Source organism: Erpetoichthys calabaricus, chromosome 4 (assembly GCF_900747795.2).
Source record: "Erpetoichthys calabaricus chromosome 4, fErpCal1.3, whole genome shotgun sequence".
NCBI classification, from domain to species: domain Eukaryota; kingdom Metazoa; phylum Chordata; class Cladistia; order Polypteriformes; family Polypteridae; genus Erpetoichthys; species Erpetoichthys calabaricus.
Window position 1 is genome coordinate 137,397,073 of NC_041397.2, and position 18,088 is coordinate 137,415,160.

Genomic DNA, 18,088 nt, shown 5'->3' on the forward strand with positions numbered 1-18,088 from the left:
AAGGAGGCACTTATGTTTTTTCACCTAGTTACTGAAGGTTTTGGAAACCTTTATTATTAGACTATATTTATGTAGCAATTTAGAAAGAGTATTACATGTTTACTCTGGTTTTGTTAATCTGATATTACATTTCATCTGAACAGCTTAAGCCACTCATTGAGTGTGTGTACAAGTACACAGAAAACTGGGATAAGACAAGTAACCCGGTTAAGGCAGAAGAAACCTAATTTCTTAAAAACCCTGGTTTATATGTTTGAGTCCACTCATGGAGTTCTTCTTTGGCAAAATTCACTAATGTCATTAAACAGAAAAGAAAAGAGTTCAAACATCCTCATCAGCTGCTGTGAATCCAAAAACAAGCACAGAGCTTGTGCTCAATAAGTAACGTGGGAAATGTTAACATAGTTACATTACTCATTAATTAGTAAGTAACTGAATATAGTAAAAAGCATTACAGTGTTACTTTTTTTTACATGAAGAACTGCACATTTGATTGGATAGCATTCAATAATGAAATGTGATAATTCTGTTGTGTTTTATAAACATGTTTAGCTCTTCATGCACTGTGAAGTAAATCACATTAATCCATTTTTCTACAGCCTTGAATTGAGCAACAGATGATTTGCGGTATGAACACTTATGTATAACGCTGTGCGCAGAATTCACAATACAACATGGCGTACGGACAAAAACAGAAATGTGCGAACGAACAAAAAATCCAGATGCACAAATCTGTGCGTACACCAACTTCTATGTTCTTCTGCTACATAAATACCAATCAGCATGAAAAGTAACGTGCGTGCACGCACCTGCCGTCCCACTCCGACTCCTCCTATAATTTTGCATATTTTAATATGCAAATCAATAAAAATATTACCTTCTCCGTTCAGTGTTTGGTTAAAAGACAATGGCAAAAGCATCTGAAAAAAAGAATTTCAGCGAATGTGAAAAGGAGTTAAGGAAAAATATACTTTTTGTTGGCTTAAGCACTAGTATAAGCAACAAAAGGAAGTTGATCAAGTGATACACAATTTTGAAAGGTCAAGTTCAGAAAGTCCTAGAGTACCTGAAATTAAAAAAAAGAAGTGGTCAGATATCAAAGTCAACGTGAGAAGGTAAGTCGTAGCCCACCATGTCATATGGAAGCTTATTAGGGTACAGAGAGAAGAAAAAGAAATAGGGACACCATGAAATAAAGTAGAACATTGTACATTTAATCTTAAAATTAATGTTAAATTTACTGGAGTTTCTCTGATCCCATTGTAACTAAAGCAGCACGTTAAATGCTGCGTATTCTGTGTTCTATATTTGCGGATCACTACGTGCTTCTTAAACGGGCTTCATCTTACGCCGTCAGACAACAGAATACATTACATTCATGATATTATAGCTCTCTGAACAATTTAAATACTATGATGTATACTTGATTATTATATTCATGATGAAATTAATTAAAGCATGTATTAAACATGGGGGCACAGTGGTATTAATGAGCTAGCGCCCTGTCCAGAGATTGTTCTGTCCAGAGATTGTTCCTACCTCCCGCAAGATGCTTGTTGGGACATGCGCGACCCTCAATGAAATAATTTAATACAGCAGTACTCTCTCTTTCAAATGTACCAACCCCCAATACCTGTCCTTCCTTTTCTTTCTCCATGTAACCAATCGCCACACAATGAACTCGGTAATCAATATAAAGCCAGCTGTAAGCTTAGAACGTGGATTCTTCAAAACCTTTAAGGAACACTGAATATATATTCATAGTACATGTTTAATTATTCCATCCATCAAGGGGTCTCCCCAGTTCCAGCAAGCATACAAAGTGAGGCAGGACCAATCCCTGAAAGGGGTGCCAGTTCATCACTGCCGCTGCGTCACTGTGCCCACACGTTTAACTATTATCAGTATACATTATTTAAATGAAATTAAAAATTTACCTGTTGTTTTTTTTTTGCATTTTATTGATTTTATTAAGATCAAATAAACAGTTATACCGGGAGCACTTGATGGACTGATTGAGTGCTTTTGTAGCTCTTGGGATTTCTGAGTCTCAAGGTTTGTGCCAGAAAGGCTCCGAAGTGTTTGCCAATTGGGAGAAATTCAAAAAGACAGTGCACATGGCTGAGGCCAATATACTCTGGGTTAAAATAATCTGAGTGGTGCACTGAGAGTAACAACGCTAAAGCAGCTATGGTATTTGGAATAGTTTCGCCATTCCATGGACCATTATATTGTTACAGGTTGATTACAATCAGATGCCTTAAATTTACAAATGATATTTTCAGTGCATTTGATAAAGCCGCGTCAGGGACGCGAATCTAAAAAATAAAGGGAAACCTCCCAGGAACAGTAGCAATGCTCAGATACTGGCTGCCGCCAATTTGCAAAAACCAAGCCAAAAACTTGTGTACGAAATAGTTTGAGCTGGCGTGAGAATGAACGTGGCCTTATGACAAGTTTAGTTTTTCTATATCGCGATGTGAGCTTGGAAACGGGCATTCGTAACATTTTAGTGAGTACGCACTGTAAATACATGAGGGCCCAGATCACACTGTTTCAACATATCTATAGCAAATAACTGAATTAAAACTAAATTGACACTTTATTTATAGGTTTCTCTCACTGGATTGAATGCAGCAGACTATTCTGCTTGCATGTGTGACTGAGCCATGCAAAGCAGCAGTGAACAGGTATGTTTGCTTTTTGCCTTACACCTAATGCTGCTGGGATGAGAATAATAATACTAATGCAGTTATTTTTACTTTAATGATATAAGTACTGTGTTAGATTACTCATTACTTTAAAAAGTAATCGGATTGCTTAATGTTCATTACTTTTAACGTATTACCCAAACACTGCTCCCAAGATAGTGCTGCTGTGCTTTGCACTATTTATTCAGCTCACCAACAGGAATGTAGCAATTTCTAAAATACTGATTTTGGCTTGAAGAAGGAATAATGGAATCCCCCAAGCATTTACCTCAGGAAATGTATCTTTGTGAATGCTTCAATAATTTTGTACCCATGGCTGCTGGAAGCATGTGAAAAGCCAACACAAGTACAGGCTAACATTGTGCAATGGACATATGCAGGGTATGGAATCCTTAACTGTAACCTGGTTAAGGGGTTACATGGCCACATAACATGGTTATTCGTACACAGATCTATATGTGTGAAACCGGTTTCTCAGAGACCAATATCCAGGTTTTTCTAACCAGAAAAACGGTATACACTACATTTTTGGGGCATTAAAGTCCATGTAAATGCACTCATTGTGACAAGTATACAAAAAAAGAGGATATCAAAAAGGGAGCAAATAGTGTTACACTGTGTGTCATATGTGCACAAGAAATGTATTTGACATTAACAGCGGCTGTCGAGTAAATTTATTAAAAACTGAAATTGGTATAGTTTTGCTCAGCTGCCAGAACTATGATTTTCATCAATTTTTATGGTAAGTGTAGACCACAATTTAACTCTTTAGACATTGCAACATTTAATTATGGACAAAATCTGGTTGCTTTCTGGTCTGCTAGAAAACTGCACCTTAATAACAGGTGGACTCAGAAGCATGAATATTTACCCGGATATCCCAAAAGGCAACAGAGAAATGACTGATCCAAAAATAAACAAACAAATAAATAAAGGAAAGATCCATAAATGCAAATCAAAAGAAACAGAAGGATGCGGAAAATATCAACAGAAAGGAATGGTACAGAATCTGTCCCAACATAACAGTCATAAGGTTTCCTTAATCCATGCTACCAGAAGTTGCATAATGCAGCAGACAGAGTATTTGATAATTTTGACTCCTATGTTTTTAAGATAACTATATTAAAATAAAAGCTCACGGCTCATTTAGTTATGCATAAAATATAGCTTATTATTTGTGTTATTTATTTTACATTTTCTTAGTTAGCAATCATATATGGGCTCAGCAGGTTTTAATTAAGCTGAAGGGGATTCATACAGAACAGTATGAAAATATATATTTATTACAGTATTAAAGTGATATTCAGATACTTGTCCTTACTTTTTTAGACACCTTGGCATAGATATAAGAATTTATTCAGCGGTACAACATGCACTAACTGTTGACTTAAAAAAAATGCTGAATTTTATTAATAGAAACATAAACAACATATCCCAAAGATGATATACCACAAACAAGAGCACTACTGCAAAGGTTTCTTTTCCAAATACCCTGCCTATGTTTATATCAAGTGCTTAGACTTATTTTAGAGTCATTTAGGTTCAAAATGTTACAGAAAAGAAAGAACATAATGTAAAACAATAAATCTGCAAGCATCATCATATTATAATTATGTGCTCTGTAAAACTAAAAACTAGAATTAGAATCCAGTTGTCAGGAGCATAATGCTGATTTACATTGAATTTGGAAGTCACAAACAGATCAAATCAAAGAGAAAGAAGAGAAGCAAGAAAGCTCCCCTGAATTTTCTTATCTTTTTCCCTCTCCTACAAATAATTTATTTGTTTAACCAAACTGAGTGGCCAAATTTCAGTCCCCCAAGACGCAATGAAGTTCCATGGCAAAAAGAAAATATTGCTAATGGTTTTAAAATAAAAGAAAAAAGGCAAGGGGGTATGTAATATAACAGATTTTCTCCTTTCATGATTAATTAGCATGGAACTTTATCAGTATTTGAGTGAATAGTATTGAAAAAGGTTTGCTTGTTATGACAGTTTAATAATTTACAGGGTAAAAGTAAGTTAATGGTCAACAAGTGTGTCAAGGTAACAATTACATGCAGCCAAGGATTTTAAATGCACAATTCTATATATTCAAACAAAATTTTAAATAAGAAGCATTCTAGACCAAAATACTGGTTGAGTGAAAATGCTTAGACACCTGAAAATACATTTCCACAATTAAAAAAAAAAATAAGTTAGACAGATTTAGTAGAGGAGTTTCCTGATTAGATATACTGGAAGATAAGTCCTCTCCAGAGGTTATATTTACTTTACCTGTTGCTCATAAGCAGCAGCTCTGTTCTGGTAGAAAGTGGAGAGATCTGATTTCTGATCAGGTGGACATAGATTGATGGCATCTGTGTAGCACTGGATTGCAGAATCGTATCTGGAAGCTTTAAAATACTTGTTGCCTTTATTTTTTGCTGCTTGTGCCTTATCAAGAGGACTCTAAAAAAGGGAGAGATAAAGTGTAAACTACAGTTCGTGTATTTTTTTTTTTTTTTTTTTACACAAATTAACTAATACATTATATGGACACAGCTGAATTGTTCCAAGAGTTACAGAATTTAAATTTTTGCATATTAAATGACTTGCTAACAGTCTGAAACATTCTTTCTGTGTCTAGGAACTAAAAAAGTAGCCCTGCAATTTATACAGAAACACCTTAATTAAAGGGACACATCACCTGAATGTTGAAATATAATATACAGTACAATATGGCTGCAGCAATATACTGTATATCTAAAAATGCAAATAAATTTCCATAGTAATGACTGACTGAGCAAACTCAGCAACTCAGTTCCCACAAATATAACAGACATAAACTAAACCTTATTCTTCAACGCAACTGTTTTGGTTAATAAACTAAACCTTTTTCTTCAACGCAACTGTTTTGGTTAATTTTGAACAGATCACACATATCTAAATATTTAAAAAACAAACACCAGAAAAACAATGGAATAAATCAAAACATAAGTAATAGTTGATTTCTGTAACCGTCAAGATCTAAACTACAAAGTGAGCAAAAAATGTTGTCAATACTGAGAAAAACAAAAATTCAGGGAAACAGATTAAAGAAAAAATGAAAAACAAAGAGAATAAGCCTAGAATAAACAACACTAAGAAGAGGTGATACTGTGCACTCAGAAAAGGCATAAGGGCTTGTAACTACAAGGAATATTATGGAAACTGCATTTTCTGTGCAACATGTTAATGTCATTGTTGGTGTCTGGTTTTGAATTAAAGGGCAATGCACTTTTTTTTTTAATAATTCACAAGAAAATGTGGTTAAAAATATATCTTAATAAAAGCTAAGGGTTCCTCTTAAAGCAATCAATAAATAAAACCAGAAAGACATAACTATGACTAAATCTTTCACTGTCATTTGCAGTTTTCAACAATGAAACACAATATAAACAGAATAACACAGCAGCACATTTACCAGTGTGACAGTAACACAATCTATTTTAATCTCTACTGACTGTAATTCACAAAAGAACAATGAAGCCTCAAATAATTAACAGTTATCTATATATATATATAAAATCCCTAAGTGCGTCCAGGTGTCCGTGTGTGGGTGTCTTCTGGTGAAGTGCGCATGCGCGGGGCACGGTGCGATGCGCGATATTACTGTCAGAGAAAGTTTTACGGAAATATAAACCAGTATTACTGCGAGAGGAAATTAAAGGTACACAATACAGTGACGCATATTACAGCCACATACCAGCCAGTATTACTGTCAGAGGAGATTAAAGGCATATTACCGACGCGCACGCCTGTATTACCATCAGAGAAAATTAAAGGTATATTACGGACGTACAAGACGGTATCCTTATAAGGGCGCGCACAGGCATCCTTCAATAAGGGCGCGCACAAAAAGGCGAGCCTCAAAAGGGTGACCTCAATTGGGCGCAGCGAATAAAGGCACGCGTAAATAAAGATCTACACCTTTGTTGCTCTTCACATGTTCCAGAGCCATTTGAACTAAATTATCTAACGCCTTTATTCGCCGCGTTCAATTGAGGTTGCCCTTTTGAAGCTCGCCTTTTTGTGCACGCCCTTATTGAATAGAGCCGTACAAGACAGTATTACTGTCACAGAAAATTAAAGACACACAATACACTGCGGCAGCCCACGAAGAACGGTCAGCTCAGCAAGTAAACATCAACAAAAGAAAGGCTGAAAGAAAGAAAAATACGACCAACAAAAAGAATGAGGTCAAAGTCCCTTGCCATTTAATATAGACTTGTTCCTACTAATGTTTATGCACTACTGTTCTAGCGCTCGTTATTGTAACGGGCTAAATGACTAGTTTATATAATAAATTATACAAATTTGAGTTGCATCCCCAGTGTAAACATCTGAAATCCCAAGTATAACACAAAAATATTTGGATAGCACTTTAGTTCAAAGGCCGGGGACATGATTAATGCCATGTGAGGCGTGAGCTTGAGGTCACTGCTATGCAAACAGTGTAAGGAATATACTTTTGCACATACTGTACTTTAAGTACATTTGGAGGATTCCACCAGGGGGCAGTGTGAGAAATAATCATTGCGAGAAAACAACATTTGATTTTGCTGTGGTGTCAGTTGAGGGAAGAAAGATGTTAAAGATAAAACTTCTTTTCATTCTCATGCTGTTGTAAATATGCAAAAAAGACAGCAACAGCGACACAGAAGATGGCATGTGAGACATTTAAATGTACTGTATAAAGTCATTACAATGGGGAATATCTAATGCTTTTATTGCCTGTCAAGAAATGGATGAAGAAAAGCACCATGGAGACATTTACAAGTCAGCATTTAATTTTAATTATTTGCTTCACTGCATCAAACCTTTCACCAAACATTCTAGCATGCTGATTGATCCTGTTGGAGCTGCAAATTTGCCGTCACATTTGGACAGTAAACAACTATCCTAGTGTCATGTACCAAAATTTGAAAACAGATGGCAGCCATATTTTTGCTGGTACTGCAACTCACGCATGTGTTGCATTAATTTCTAATCACGTGCTCAGAGGACATGTCAAAAGAACGCTGGGAACACGTGGCTGCCATGATGCGTGTGTATAAGTGTTATGAACTTGAAGTATAAACTGGCCCTAAGAAATAGACAACACATGCAAGAATTTAACATCTGAAAGGAAAATATAAATTTCTACTTATACATACACACATGAAAAAAATCAGTAACAATAATTAGTAATACAGCAATCCCTCGCTATATCTCGCTTCGCCTTTCGTGGCTTCACTCCATCGCGGATTTTATATGTAAGCATATTTAAATATATATCGCGGATTTTTCGCTGCTTCGCGGGTTTCTGCGGACAATGGGTCTTTTAATTTCTGGTACATGCTTCCTCAGTTGGTTTGCCCAGTTGATTTCATACAAGGGACGCTATTGGCAGATGGCTGAGAAGCTACCCAGCTTACTTTTCTCTTTCTCTTGCGCTGACTTTCTCTGATCCTGACGTAGGGGGATTGAGCAGGGGGGCTGTTCGCACACCTAGACGATACGGATGCTCGTCTAAAAATGCTGAAAGATTATCTTCACGTTGCTATCTTTTGTGCAGCTGCATGTCAGCTCGAAGAGAACGTATTGATTTTTGCTTGAAAAACAAATTCTGTCTCTCTCTCTTCCTGCTCCTGACGGAGGGGGTGTGAGCGGCCGCCTTCAACAGCTTTGTGCCGCGGTGCTTCGCATACTTAAAAGGCAAACAGCCCTATTGATTTGTTTGCTTTTGTCTCTCTCTATCTCTGTGACATGATCTGCTCCTGACACTCACTCCTTTGAAGAGGAAGATATGTTTGCATTCTTTTAATTGTGAGACGAAACTGTGATCTCTGTCTTGTCATGGAGCACAGTTTAAACTTTTGAAAAAGAGACAAATGTTTGTTTGCAGTGTTTGAATAACGTTCCTGTCTCTCTACAACCTCCTGTGTTTCTGCGCAAATCTGTGACCCAAGCATGACAATATAAAAATAACCATATAAACATATGGTTTCTACTTCGCGGATTTTCTTATTTCGCGGGTGGCTCTGGAACGCAACCCCCGCGATGGAGGAGGGATTACTGTAGTACATATAATAGTAGCAGCATGTGATTAACCTTTTACATTTACATTTACATCATTTAGCAGACGCTCTTATCCAGAGCGACTTACAACAGTGTTTGTTTTGCATACCCCTTGGGGTCAGAGCGCAGGGTCAGCCATTGTACAGTGCCCCCTGGAGCAATTACAGGTTAAGGGCCTTGCTCAAGGGCCCAGCAGAGTAGGATCTCTTATGGCAGTGACGGGGATTCGAACCGGCAACCTTCGGGATACCAGCGCAGATCCTTAGCCTCAGAGCCACCACTCCGCCCCTGACTTTTACAGTCAGTAATTAAGCCGACATCACAAATGAATGACGTAGCACTCAAAGAAAAGACATCTAAATTCAGACTTAACTAAATTTAAAGAAAGCCACACGCCTCTAAAAAGCTACATGAAAATAAATAATTAAGTCCTTGTACAACATGTTGAAGAGCTTTTAAAGTCTTGTGGTATTATACAGGAATGAATTCAGAAATATTGCTGAAGATTATAGTAAAAAGAAATTCTGGTCATGTTTATTGCAGTTAAGGACTAACTGTTCCCTGCCAAAGGCCATTCTAATAATGAGCCAAAGTAGTATTACCCAGCAAAACACATCCCATAATCAACTAAAGGTACTGTACATAGTATATTGGGGAGAAAGCAGAATCAGTGAATATTTAAATAATTTAACTCAAAAATAATACTTGCCTTTTTATACCATATTCTTTTACAAATACAAAATACTTGTACTTACGCATTACTTGTAAAAGATATTTCAAACTATATTAAGACTAAAAGCAGTTTACAATGTTATACTAACTGGTCTGTAAGGAGAAAAAAGGGAAAACTCAAGCAATTAAAATCATGTGTGAAACTGCTTTAATAATGTTGCTTGCAGCTCTTATACAGAGGATACCAGATTAACAAAATTCAGAATTAAACACTATTTTAATATTCAAAAACAAGCTAACTGATAGCTAGTATTATATTTACTCAACAGTAAATATTCCAAGAACAAGCTCATGTTTACAGGCACTATTTGGTTTGTGAAAAAGGAATACTTTGCTTATCAAGGACAGTTGATTTCTGTCAGTTGAATATAAATCTAATTAGAAGTCAAGCAAAATGACACCTTTTAGTGGCTAACTAAAAAGATTACAATATCCAAGCTTTCGAGGCAACTCAAGCCCCTTCTTCAGGCAATAATAAAAGATGTAAGTTTGCTTGACTTCTCACTACATTCAAAATGGCTAACACAGTACAATACCCTAGTAATATAAATCTAAAAAATTCTCATCATGGAGGGAGCATTTTTTGTTACAAAGTTCAAAGGACCCATCACGCAATGATCAAAAGAAATTTGACCTCCTATAAAAATGATCATGTCTATAGGTCAAGATAGGGCTTGAAGATAACTCTGGTTCTTTGAAGCCTAAAAGTCTTTACAGTCATACTACCCAAAAGAAAAATGTTCCTAGGAGTGCAGTGCTTCACACAGAAATATTATAAAATTCAAGTAATTTTATACAAATTGTGGGCTACTGAGGTAAAAATGCTTAAATTATTTTAAGAAACTAAAAAGTAACAGCCAGGACTTAACATTTGTCCCACAGTGCTCAAAAAAGCTGGAAGACGTATATACAAACTTTTAGTATATATTTCAGTAGGTCATTATAAACTGGTAATGGATTTAGCCATCACTGTAATATTAAATATAGAAGGACTGTGTTGAGTGAAGTAACTTTACGGCTGCTATTAAGGGTATATGTATTAAGAGTTAGCCACCCTGGGTTTAGACTGGAAAGGTTCTGTTTTAATATTATAGTAATTCATAATAAAACAACCATTTGATAGCACTAAATTATATGGTGCTGTTGTCTTATAGTTTTTATAGTTCAAAAAGATTCTGATTAGGTGGTTAATGAAAGCATCACTTGATAGCACTAAATTATGACATTACTTGTCTTAACTTTCAAAATGTTTCTGATTAGTTGGTCAATGAAAGACCAACCATTCAACTCCAAGCATCTGGGACTCAAGGGGGTAATATCAAGAAGGGTATAGAATGGCTTCACACCAAAATAACTGTTTTTGCAGTAGACATCTATTTCTGACTTAACTAAACAAACCGAGGAAACTTTCAAATCAAGTGGCTATCTCTGTAGCAATTTCTGACTTAACTAAACAAACCAAGGAAACTTTCAAATCAAGTGGCTCTCTCTGTACCAGGCCTAGTTTACAACAGTGATGAAATAAAACACACTTTAAGTTAATTCCAAGCCTTAGCTCATAATCCTAGCACAAGGAAATTTCTCTTACAATGCTATGCACTAACTTAATTGCATAATTGCAGACATACAGTACAAAATAATCATGGCTGCACTAACAGCATAGTTTATTGCTGAAAATGAACCACCAAAAACTAAATGTGTGCCTTTATTTGACTTTTAGACACCAAAGTAATGTTCACTGGTATAACAACTAAAATGTGATGAACACAGCAAATTCACATATGCCACTTTTTTTAAAAAGTACAAGAGCAAATGAGATGCAGTCTCCAGTTACAAGAAATTAGTATAATTAAGAACAGTTCACCTTAATGTATATAGGCAGAAATAACTAATTCTGATAACATATGAGAAACCTTAAAAACACTGCATAGACCATTTACAGGAATTCTATTAGAAAAAACTGATTAAACTTCAATTGACAGGTTTGACTCTACAATTGTACAGTTCCCTCTACAATTATTGGCACCCCTGGTAAGGATGAATAAAAAAGGGTCATTTTAAAAAATCACTTTTCGGTGAATTACCGTGATCACACAATGATAAAATTAGAGAAATCCAGCCTTTAACTAAAGTAAATTTATTCTGAGAAAAAAAAAATTATAATTGAGAAAAACAAATGTAAATGGGACAAATGTTAAACAAGTAATAATTAAAACATCACTAGTGTGTAATATTTGAAATTTGAATTTGACTGTTCTATAAAATACTTTCTCTTCAGTAGGTGTGATAAACCAGCTAATATCTTCTCCATCTACACTACTGTAATGCAAACATAAATCTTACATTACATAGCAAATGTCAAAAACCTGACAAACAATTTTTTTAAAAGTTTTTTGATAATAAAACAGCTTTAAAGAGTTTGTAAAAATTAAAATGTCCTGAGTAATCTTGGTATTCACTCACATGGCACTGTTAGAACCATCATTGAATTTTTTGTTTACTATTATCAATGTTTGCTTCCCGGGTCCTCCCTGCGTGGAGTTTGCATGTTCTCCCCGTGTCTGCGTGGGTTTCCTCCCACAGGCCAAAGACATGCAGGTTAGGTGCATTGGTGATTCTAAATTGTCCCTAGTGTGTGATTGGTATGTGTTTGTGCCCTGCGGTGGGCTGGCGCCCTGCCCAGGGTTTGTTTCCTGCCTTGCGCCCTGTGTTGGCTGGGATTGGCTCCAGCAGACCCCCGTGACCCTGTGCTGTAGTTAGGATACAGCGGGTTGGATAATGGATTGATGGATGGACAATTATCAATTCTAAGCCAATATTTATTTTTGCAGGGAATAAATTTAGTAAGTGAAAATGGCAAGATTGTGAAGTATTCACAATTATTATATTCTCTATAAACCCTGCTCAAAAAATAACCCTACCTTTCCCTACATTTGTTGTCACGGGGGGGGTTTCCAGGGGGGGAATGCCTACAAATGAAACTGAGACAGAGATATTAAAGTTGCACATATGGAAAGTAAAAATGATTACAAATAAACAACTGGAATGTGAAAATAAACAGTACTCTTGATCAATAAATTGAGGGTGAGAGGCAGGTCTTAAATTCAAAAAATAATTCCCATGTGAAATGAATTTCCTATTTGTGATGCATGCTGATTTTTCTGGAAATAATGATTTAACCATGTTTTACATTGTTAAAATGCATATGTTTTGAATGTTGCCAGCAAACAACTGAATAATCAACACATGTATTATACAACACACAAAAAACGTTGAGGTTCCCAGGCAAAATAGATGTTTTTCACATCTTTTGGTGTTGTACAGCACTGTTTGTTATTAAGCTATACTACTATAAACTATTTTTAACCTGCATTCTTCAAGCAAACATGAGATTAAAAATTAAACACATGGACAGTGCAACACATAAAATATCACTTTTGGGAGGAGTATTCTTTTAAAGCACAGTCCCTCAGACCAGACTAGAATTGAGTCTTGTCTGTTCCTCTCTTAGGTCTTGTACTGGCTGTGAGAACAGCTGTTATCAAACAAGATTCAAAGAGTTCTTTTGAAATTCCTCTTCCTCATGGACAAACTAAAGAAACAGTATAAAGAAAAGTGGAGCTTCTGGTAAAGACTTATTATTTTATGAGCCTGGAAATATCAATACCACTACGATTTTGACCAGTTACTTTCTGTGGCTCCTGTGCTTTTTTTAAGAATACGAGTTCCAACAATGTATTTAACAGAGCTTTAGTTGACTACTAGAGCTGACTAAGGTATGTCTGCTGCACTGTTTTGCTATTTATTACAAATTGAGCAAAACATTTGCCCTTTTTGGTTGAGGGAAAAAAACATACAGTTGTGCCCATTGTACTCCCTAAAAAAATAAGCTGCAATCTGAAAAAGGTGATACACTAAATCAGTTCCCTGGAAAGAAAGGAAAAAAAACAACACTTCTACTCCCATTTCTCACATATCCAGGAATTTAGTGGGAATGACCATCCACACTTTTGAGGATGACACAATAATATTCCAGGCTGACAGAAGTCTCACATGACAGTACTGGATAAAGGGAGAAGAATCAAAGCTGTTGAGAGTTCTGTGATCCCAACATCAAAATTGTATTTAATTTTGTCCAAAATAAAATAGGCCATTGAGCAGCATTTATCAATGGCTGTTCTATTACTACTTCTCCAGAAAAACATTTAAAAAAATGTATTCAAATCAAAAAGACGCATTTGACTATTAATCACAACTACGGCTCAGAAAAAAAAGTAGGCGAACTGAACAGCACACTGAAGGAATCTTTCAGCAAACACCTTATATCTGCACATTTACATTTTCTACCAGCACTACACTCGGGTCCCAATCCAGATAGGTTCATTGTGTGGTGGGTGCAGCAACGTGCCATCAGCACATGCTCCCAACCTCTCCTCCTCCCTCTCTAACATTTTGTGCATGCTGCCTCATTTAATTTTCTGCTGCTTGCAATTCAGGGACACTTAAAATATTTTGTGCAGGAAATTACACCTTTATGATTGATAAAAAGCAAACCAACAGGTGTCTTCAGCAAAAAATTATTAGAAGGACTTCACGTTTTGCATGCCACATCAACTAACCCCAGGGGTTTAACCAATAACAAAACTGAAAAAATTGGGATTGATCATTTAGGCATGTGGAAATTATATGTTATGCTATTTCAATGTTGAAGAATATAAAAAAAAATATTTCTGATATTTCATTCTTTGCCGGTGGCTCTAGCCCCCTAACAATCACTTCCAGAAGTTTAAAAATTACAAATTTCAAACGTAAATGTGAGATATTATTTTAAGACTATTTCAAGGTCAGTGATTACAAATATGATACTTGGCATATAGGCCTCTATGAATTTCTGAGGGAGAAATATGACACACTCCTATTAGAATTGAGACTATTTAGACTTTATAACTTTAAACTGAAGCACACATTTTAATATTTCAAATAACTGATACAACTATTTTTGTTTATTGTGTATTTGTACCTCATGAAATAAATCATTCCATTTTTATCAACACCCCAAGTCAGGGCAGCTAACACTAACTCAAACTTTTTTTTAATATGACATTAACACCAAGAATGCACTTAACCAGTTAGTGTGGTTTTACACCTTACGTAATGATATGTGGTATGCACCTACTATGTACCACTAAGCAAGTCATGTACGCGCTAGTGTTCCTTGTTACTTACACATGTAAAACCTGGGGTGCATTTACTACATAAATTTACTACATAAATGCACCAATTAAACTTTTTTTATTTTATCCAGACTAACAAAAACTGAAAATCCCGTTCAAGGTGTTACAGAACAATCTACCTTCCCCCGGCAACGTTTTAATGATATGCATTTTTGCCTTGCTATAGACTCCATTCTGATATGACAGCATGGGTAGGTATAAAGGTGCAGTGTGCAACTTGTGTAATAAAGTAACTTATCTACATTACAATAACTTATTTACATTTCATTAGTTCTTGTTCTCACGATCTTACTGTAAACACTCTTACGGAGAAGCGTAAAATGCACGTGCCTCAAAGGAAGCATTGAAAGTCCATTTACAGCTGCCCCGCCTCCTACCCTTTCACCTGGAGGAACGATTTTAAATAAAAAAACATGCCCACTCCACCTGCCTTGTGCCAGCCCCTTCTCCACTGAGGGACTCGGTGACCCTTTGCATGTTCCGTTTAAAAGCTCCTCGAACTTTAGGCTCTCTACGCATACTACCCGTCGTGCCCTTGACCACTAAATGCAAGCACCTCAAACCCTCTCTCGAAACCCTCTTTCGAAGATACCCCGATCTCACCGTCTCCTCGGGCTGCTTGCCGTCAGTGTGCCCTGGCATGGGGCTGGCCCGGCCCTCCGGAGTTTTTCTCTCGCAGTTGCCCTTGCTTAGTGCCTCCTTCCTGCGACTGCGGTTCCATAAGTACATCGCACCAGCTCCCAGGAGAATAGGGGCTCCGACCATAAGCGCAAGCTGCCAGCGGGGCAACCCGCTGCCAGACTGCGGGTCCACAGGCTTCGAGGCAGCCATCATTCACCCGCACGCTGCGCTTCACAGACAGGGGAGAGAGGTCAGGGGCGGCGCCGATGCATCATGGGATACAGGCTGAGTTGTACGACCCGCCGCGTCACTGTGGAAACCACGGCGCGCGTACACCACGAAGTACCGTTTGTAATTCTGGCCAATCAGCATGCACGTATGTATACAACATTCAGGCGCGTATACAGTAGTTCTAGATACCCTAAATATTTACTATATGCAGATATAGAAATAATGCAGAATGTACTACTGCAAAGTAGAACTGAAATGTATTCTTTGGTATTAAGTCATGTTTAATAGTGGCTGGTGACTTACATGCATGGCTCACTTAAACTCACGATGCAGGTTTAACTCGTTCTTTACCGCACATGTGCACTCGACAGTGGCGATATTTCTGTTATTTTAATTTTGCAAATGTTACAAAAACATATAACGAAGGACAGAAATTGTGGCGATTATCACGCAATAAGTGGCTGATTTTATCGTTCTGTGGTGGTGTACAGGAAGTTGGCTTAAAACAGAGACCTTAACCGAAATAACACGATCTTTACGCGCAAACTGTAAGCACGCGTCGAATTAAGCTCTTCTGGGAAGGCTCCACTTATGTAATGGACTTCACAGTTAAAACTAAGCCTTTACTTGCGGGGAGATGTGTTGTACAACATCAGGAATGGGTTCGTTTAGCTCTGGGTTTTGGCTCTTTAGAGTAAACATGGACATTAATGGTTAAAACAGGACGGCATGTGACAGGAGTGCAATGCAAAATAGTCCTATATACCGGTAGTCTCATCCTGCTGGTGAACCGAAAAAGCCACAAACCTATCTTTGGGTTCGATTTAAAGCAGGCATGACTGGCTTCAAAATAAAACCAAACGTGTCATCCCCGGTGTTTTGGGGGCCGTTTTAGACTCCACAAAATAGCAATGGACACTCGCGTTTCAAGTCTCACAGCACTTATCCCTTAAACACTTCTAGGAAGGCTCCACCTATGTAATCAATTTCACAGTTAAAACTAAGCCTTTAATTGATAGGAGATATGTTGCACACTTCTTGAACCACCACCTTATCGTGGTGGAGGGGTTTGCGTGTCCCAGTGATCCTAGGAGCTCTGTTGTCCGGGTCTTTATGCCCCTGGTAGGGCCACCCAAGGCAAACTGGTCCTAGGTGAGGGATGAAACAAAGAGCGGTTCAACAAACCTCCAATGACAAATCAAAACTTTGGACGACGTTTTCCCTTGCTCGGACGTGGATCACTGGGGCCCCCCTCTGGAGCCAGGCCTGGAGGTGTGGCTTGATGGCGAGCGCCTGGTGGCCGGGCCTGCTCCCATGGAGCTCAGCCGGGCACAGCCCTAAGAGGTAACGTGGGTCACCCTTCCCATGGGCTCACCACCTATGGGAGGGGCCAAGGAGGTCGGGTACAGTGTGAGTTGGGTGGTGGCCGAAGGCGGAGACCTTGGCGATCTGATCCTCGGCTACAGAAACTGGCTCTTGGGACGTGGAATGTCACCTCTCTGAAGGGGAAGGAGCCTGAGCTAGTGCGCGAGGTTGAGAGGTTCCAGCTAGATATAGTCGGGCTCACCTCGATGCACAGCTTGGACTCTGGAACCAATCTCCTTGAGAGGGGCTGGACTCTCTACCACTCTGGAGTTGTCCCCGGTGAGAGGCGCCGAGCGGGTGTGGGCATACTTATTGCCCACCGACTTGGAGCCTGTTCATTGGGGTTTACCCCGGTGGACAAGAGGGTAGCCTCCCTCCGCCTTCGGGTGGGGGGACGGGTCCTAACTGTTGTTTCTGCGTATGCGCCGAACAGCAGTTTGGAGTACCCACCCTTTTTGGAGTCCCTGGAGGGGGTGCTAGAGGGCATACCTTTTGGAGACTCCCTCGTTCTGCTGGGAGACTTCAGTGCTCACGTGGACAATGACAGTGAGACCTGGAAGGGCGTGATTGGGAGGAATGCCCCCCCCACCTCCAATCTGAACCTGAGCAGTGTTTTGTTATTGGACATCTGTGCTCGTCGCGGATTGTCCATAACGAACACCATGTTCAAGCATAGGGGTGTTCATATGTGCACTTGGCACCAGGACACCCTAGGCCTCAGTTCAATGATCGACTTTGTGGTCGTGTCGTCGGACCTGCGGGGGGCGGAGCTGTCAACTGATCACCACCTGGTGGTGAGTAGGCTTCGATGGTGGGGGAGGATGCTGGTCAGGCCTGGTAGGCCCAAACGTGTTGTGAGGGTCTGCTGGGAACGTCTGGCAGAGTCCCCTGTCAGAAGTAGCTTCAACTCCCACCTCCAGCAGAACTTCGAACACATCCCGAGGGAGGTGGGGGACATTGAGTCCGAATGGGCCATGTTCCGTGCCTCTATTGTTGAGGCGGCTGACCGGAGCTGTGGTCGTAAGGTGGTCGGTGCCTGTCGTGGCGGTAATCCCCGATCCCATTGGTGGACACCGGTGGTGAGGGACGCCGTCAAGCTGAAGAAGGAGTCCT

At 38.6% G+C, this 18,088-nt stretch overlaps 1 protein-coding gene across 1 annotated transcript in view; it reads right to left on the minus strand.

Moving 5' to 3' along the window:
• Positions 1-15,654, minus strand: part of tomm70a (translocase of outer mitochondrial membrane 70 homolog A (S. cerevisiae)) — a 93,548-nt gene extending 77,894 nt beyond the window's left edge. Inside the window, exons 1-2 of the mRNA XM_028799842.2 lie at positions 15,362-15,654; positions 4,989-5,162 (exon numbers count right to left, since the gene is read on the minus strand). Of these exons, the coding sequence (XP_028655675.1) occupies positions 4,989-5,162; positions 15,362-15,592 (405 nt within the window). The 5' untranslated portion in view covers positions 15,593-15,654. The remainder of the gene's footprint in view (positions 1-4,988; positions 5,163-15,361) is intronic.
• Positions 15,655-18,088: the final 2,434 nt, after the last annotated feature.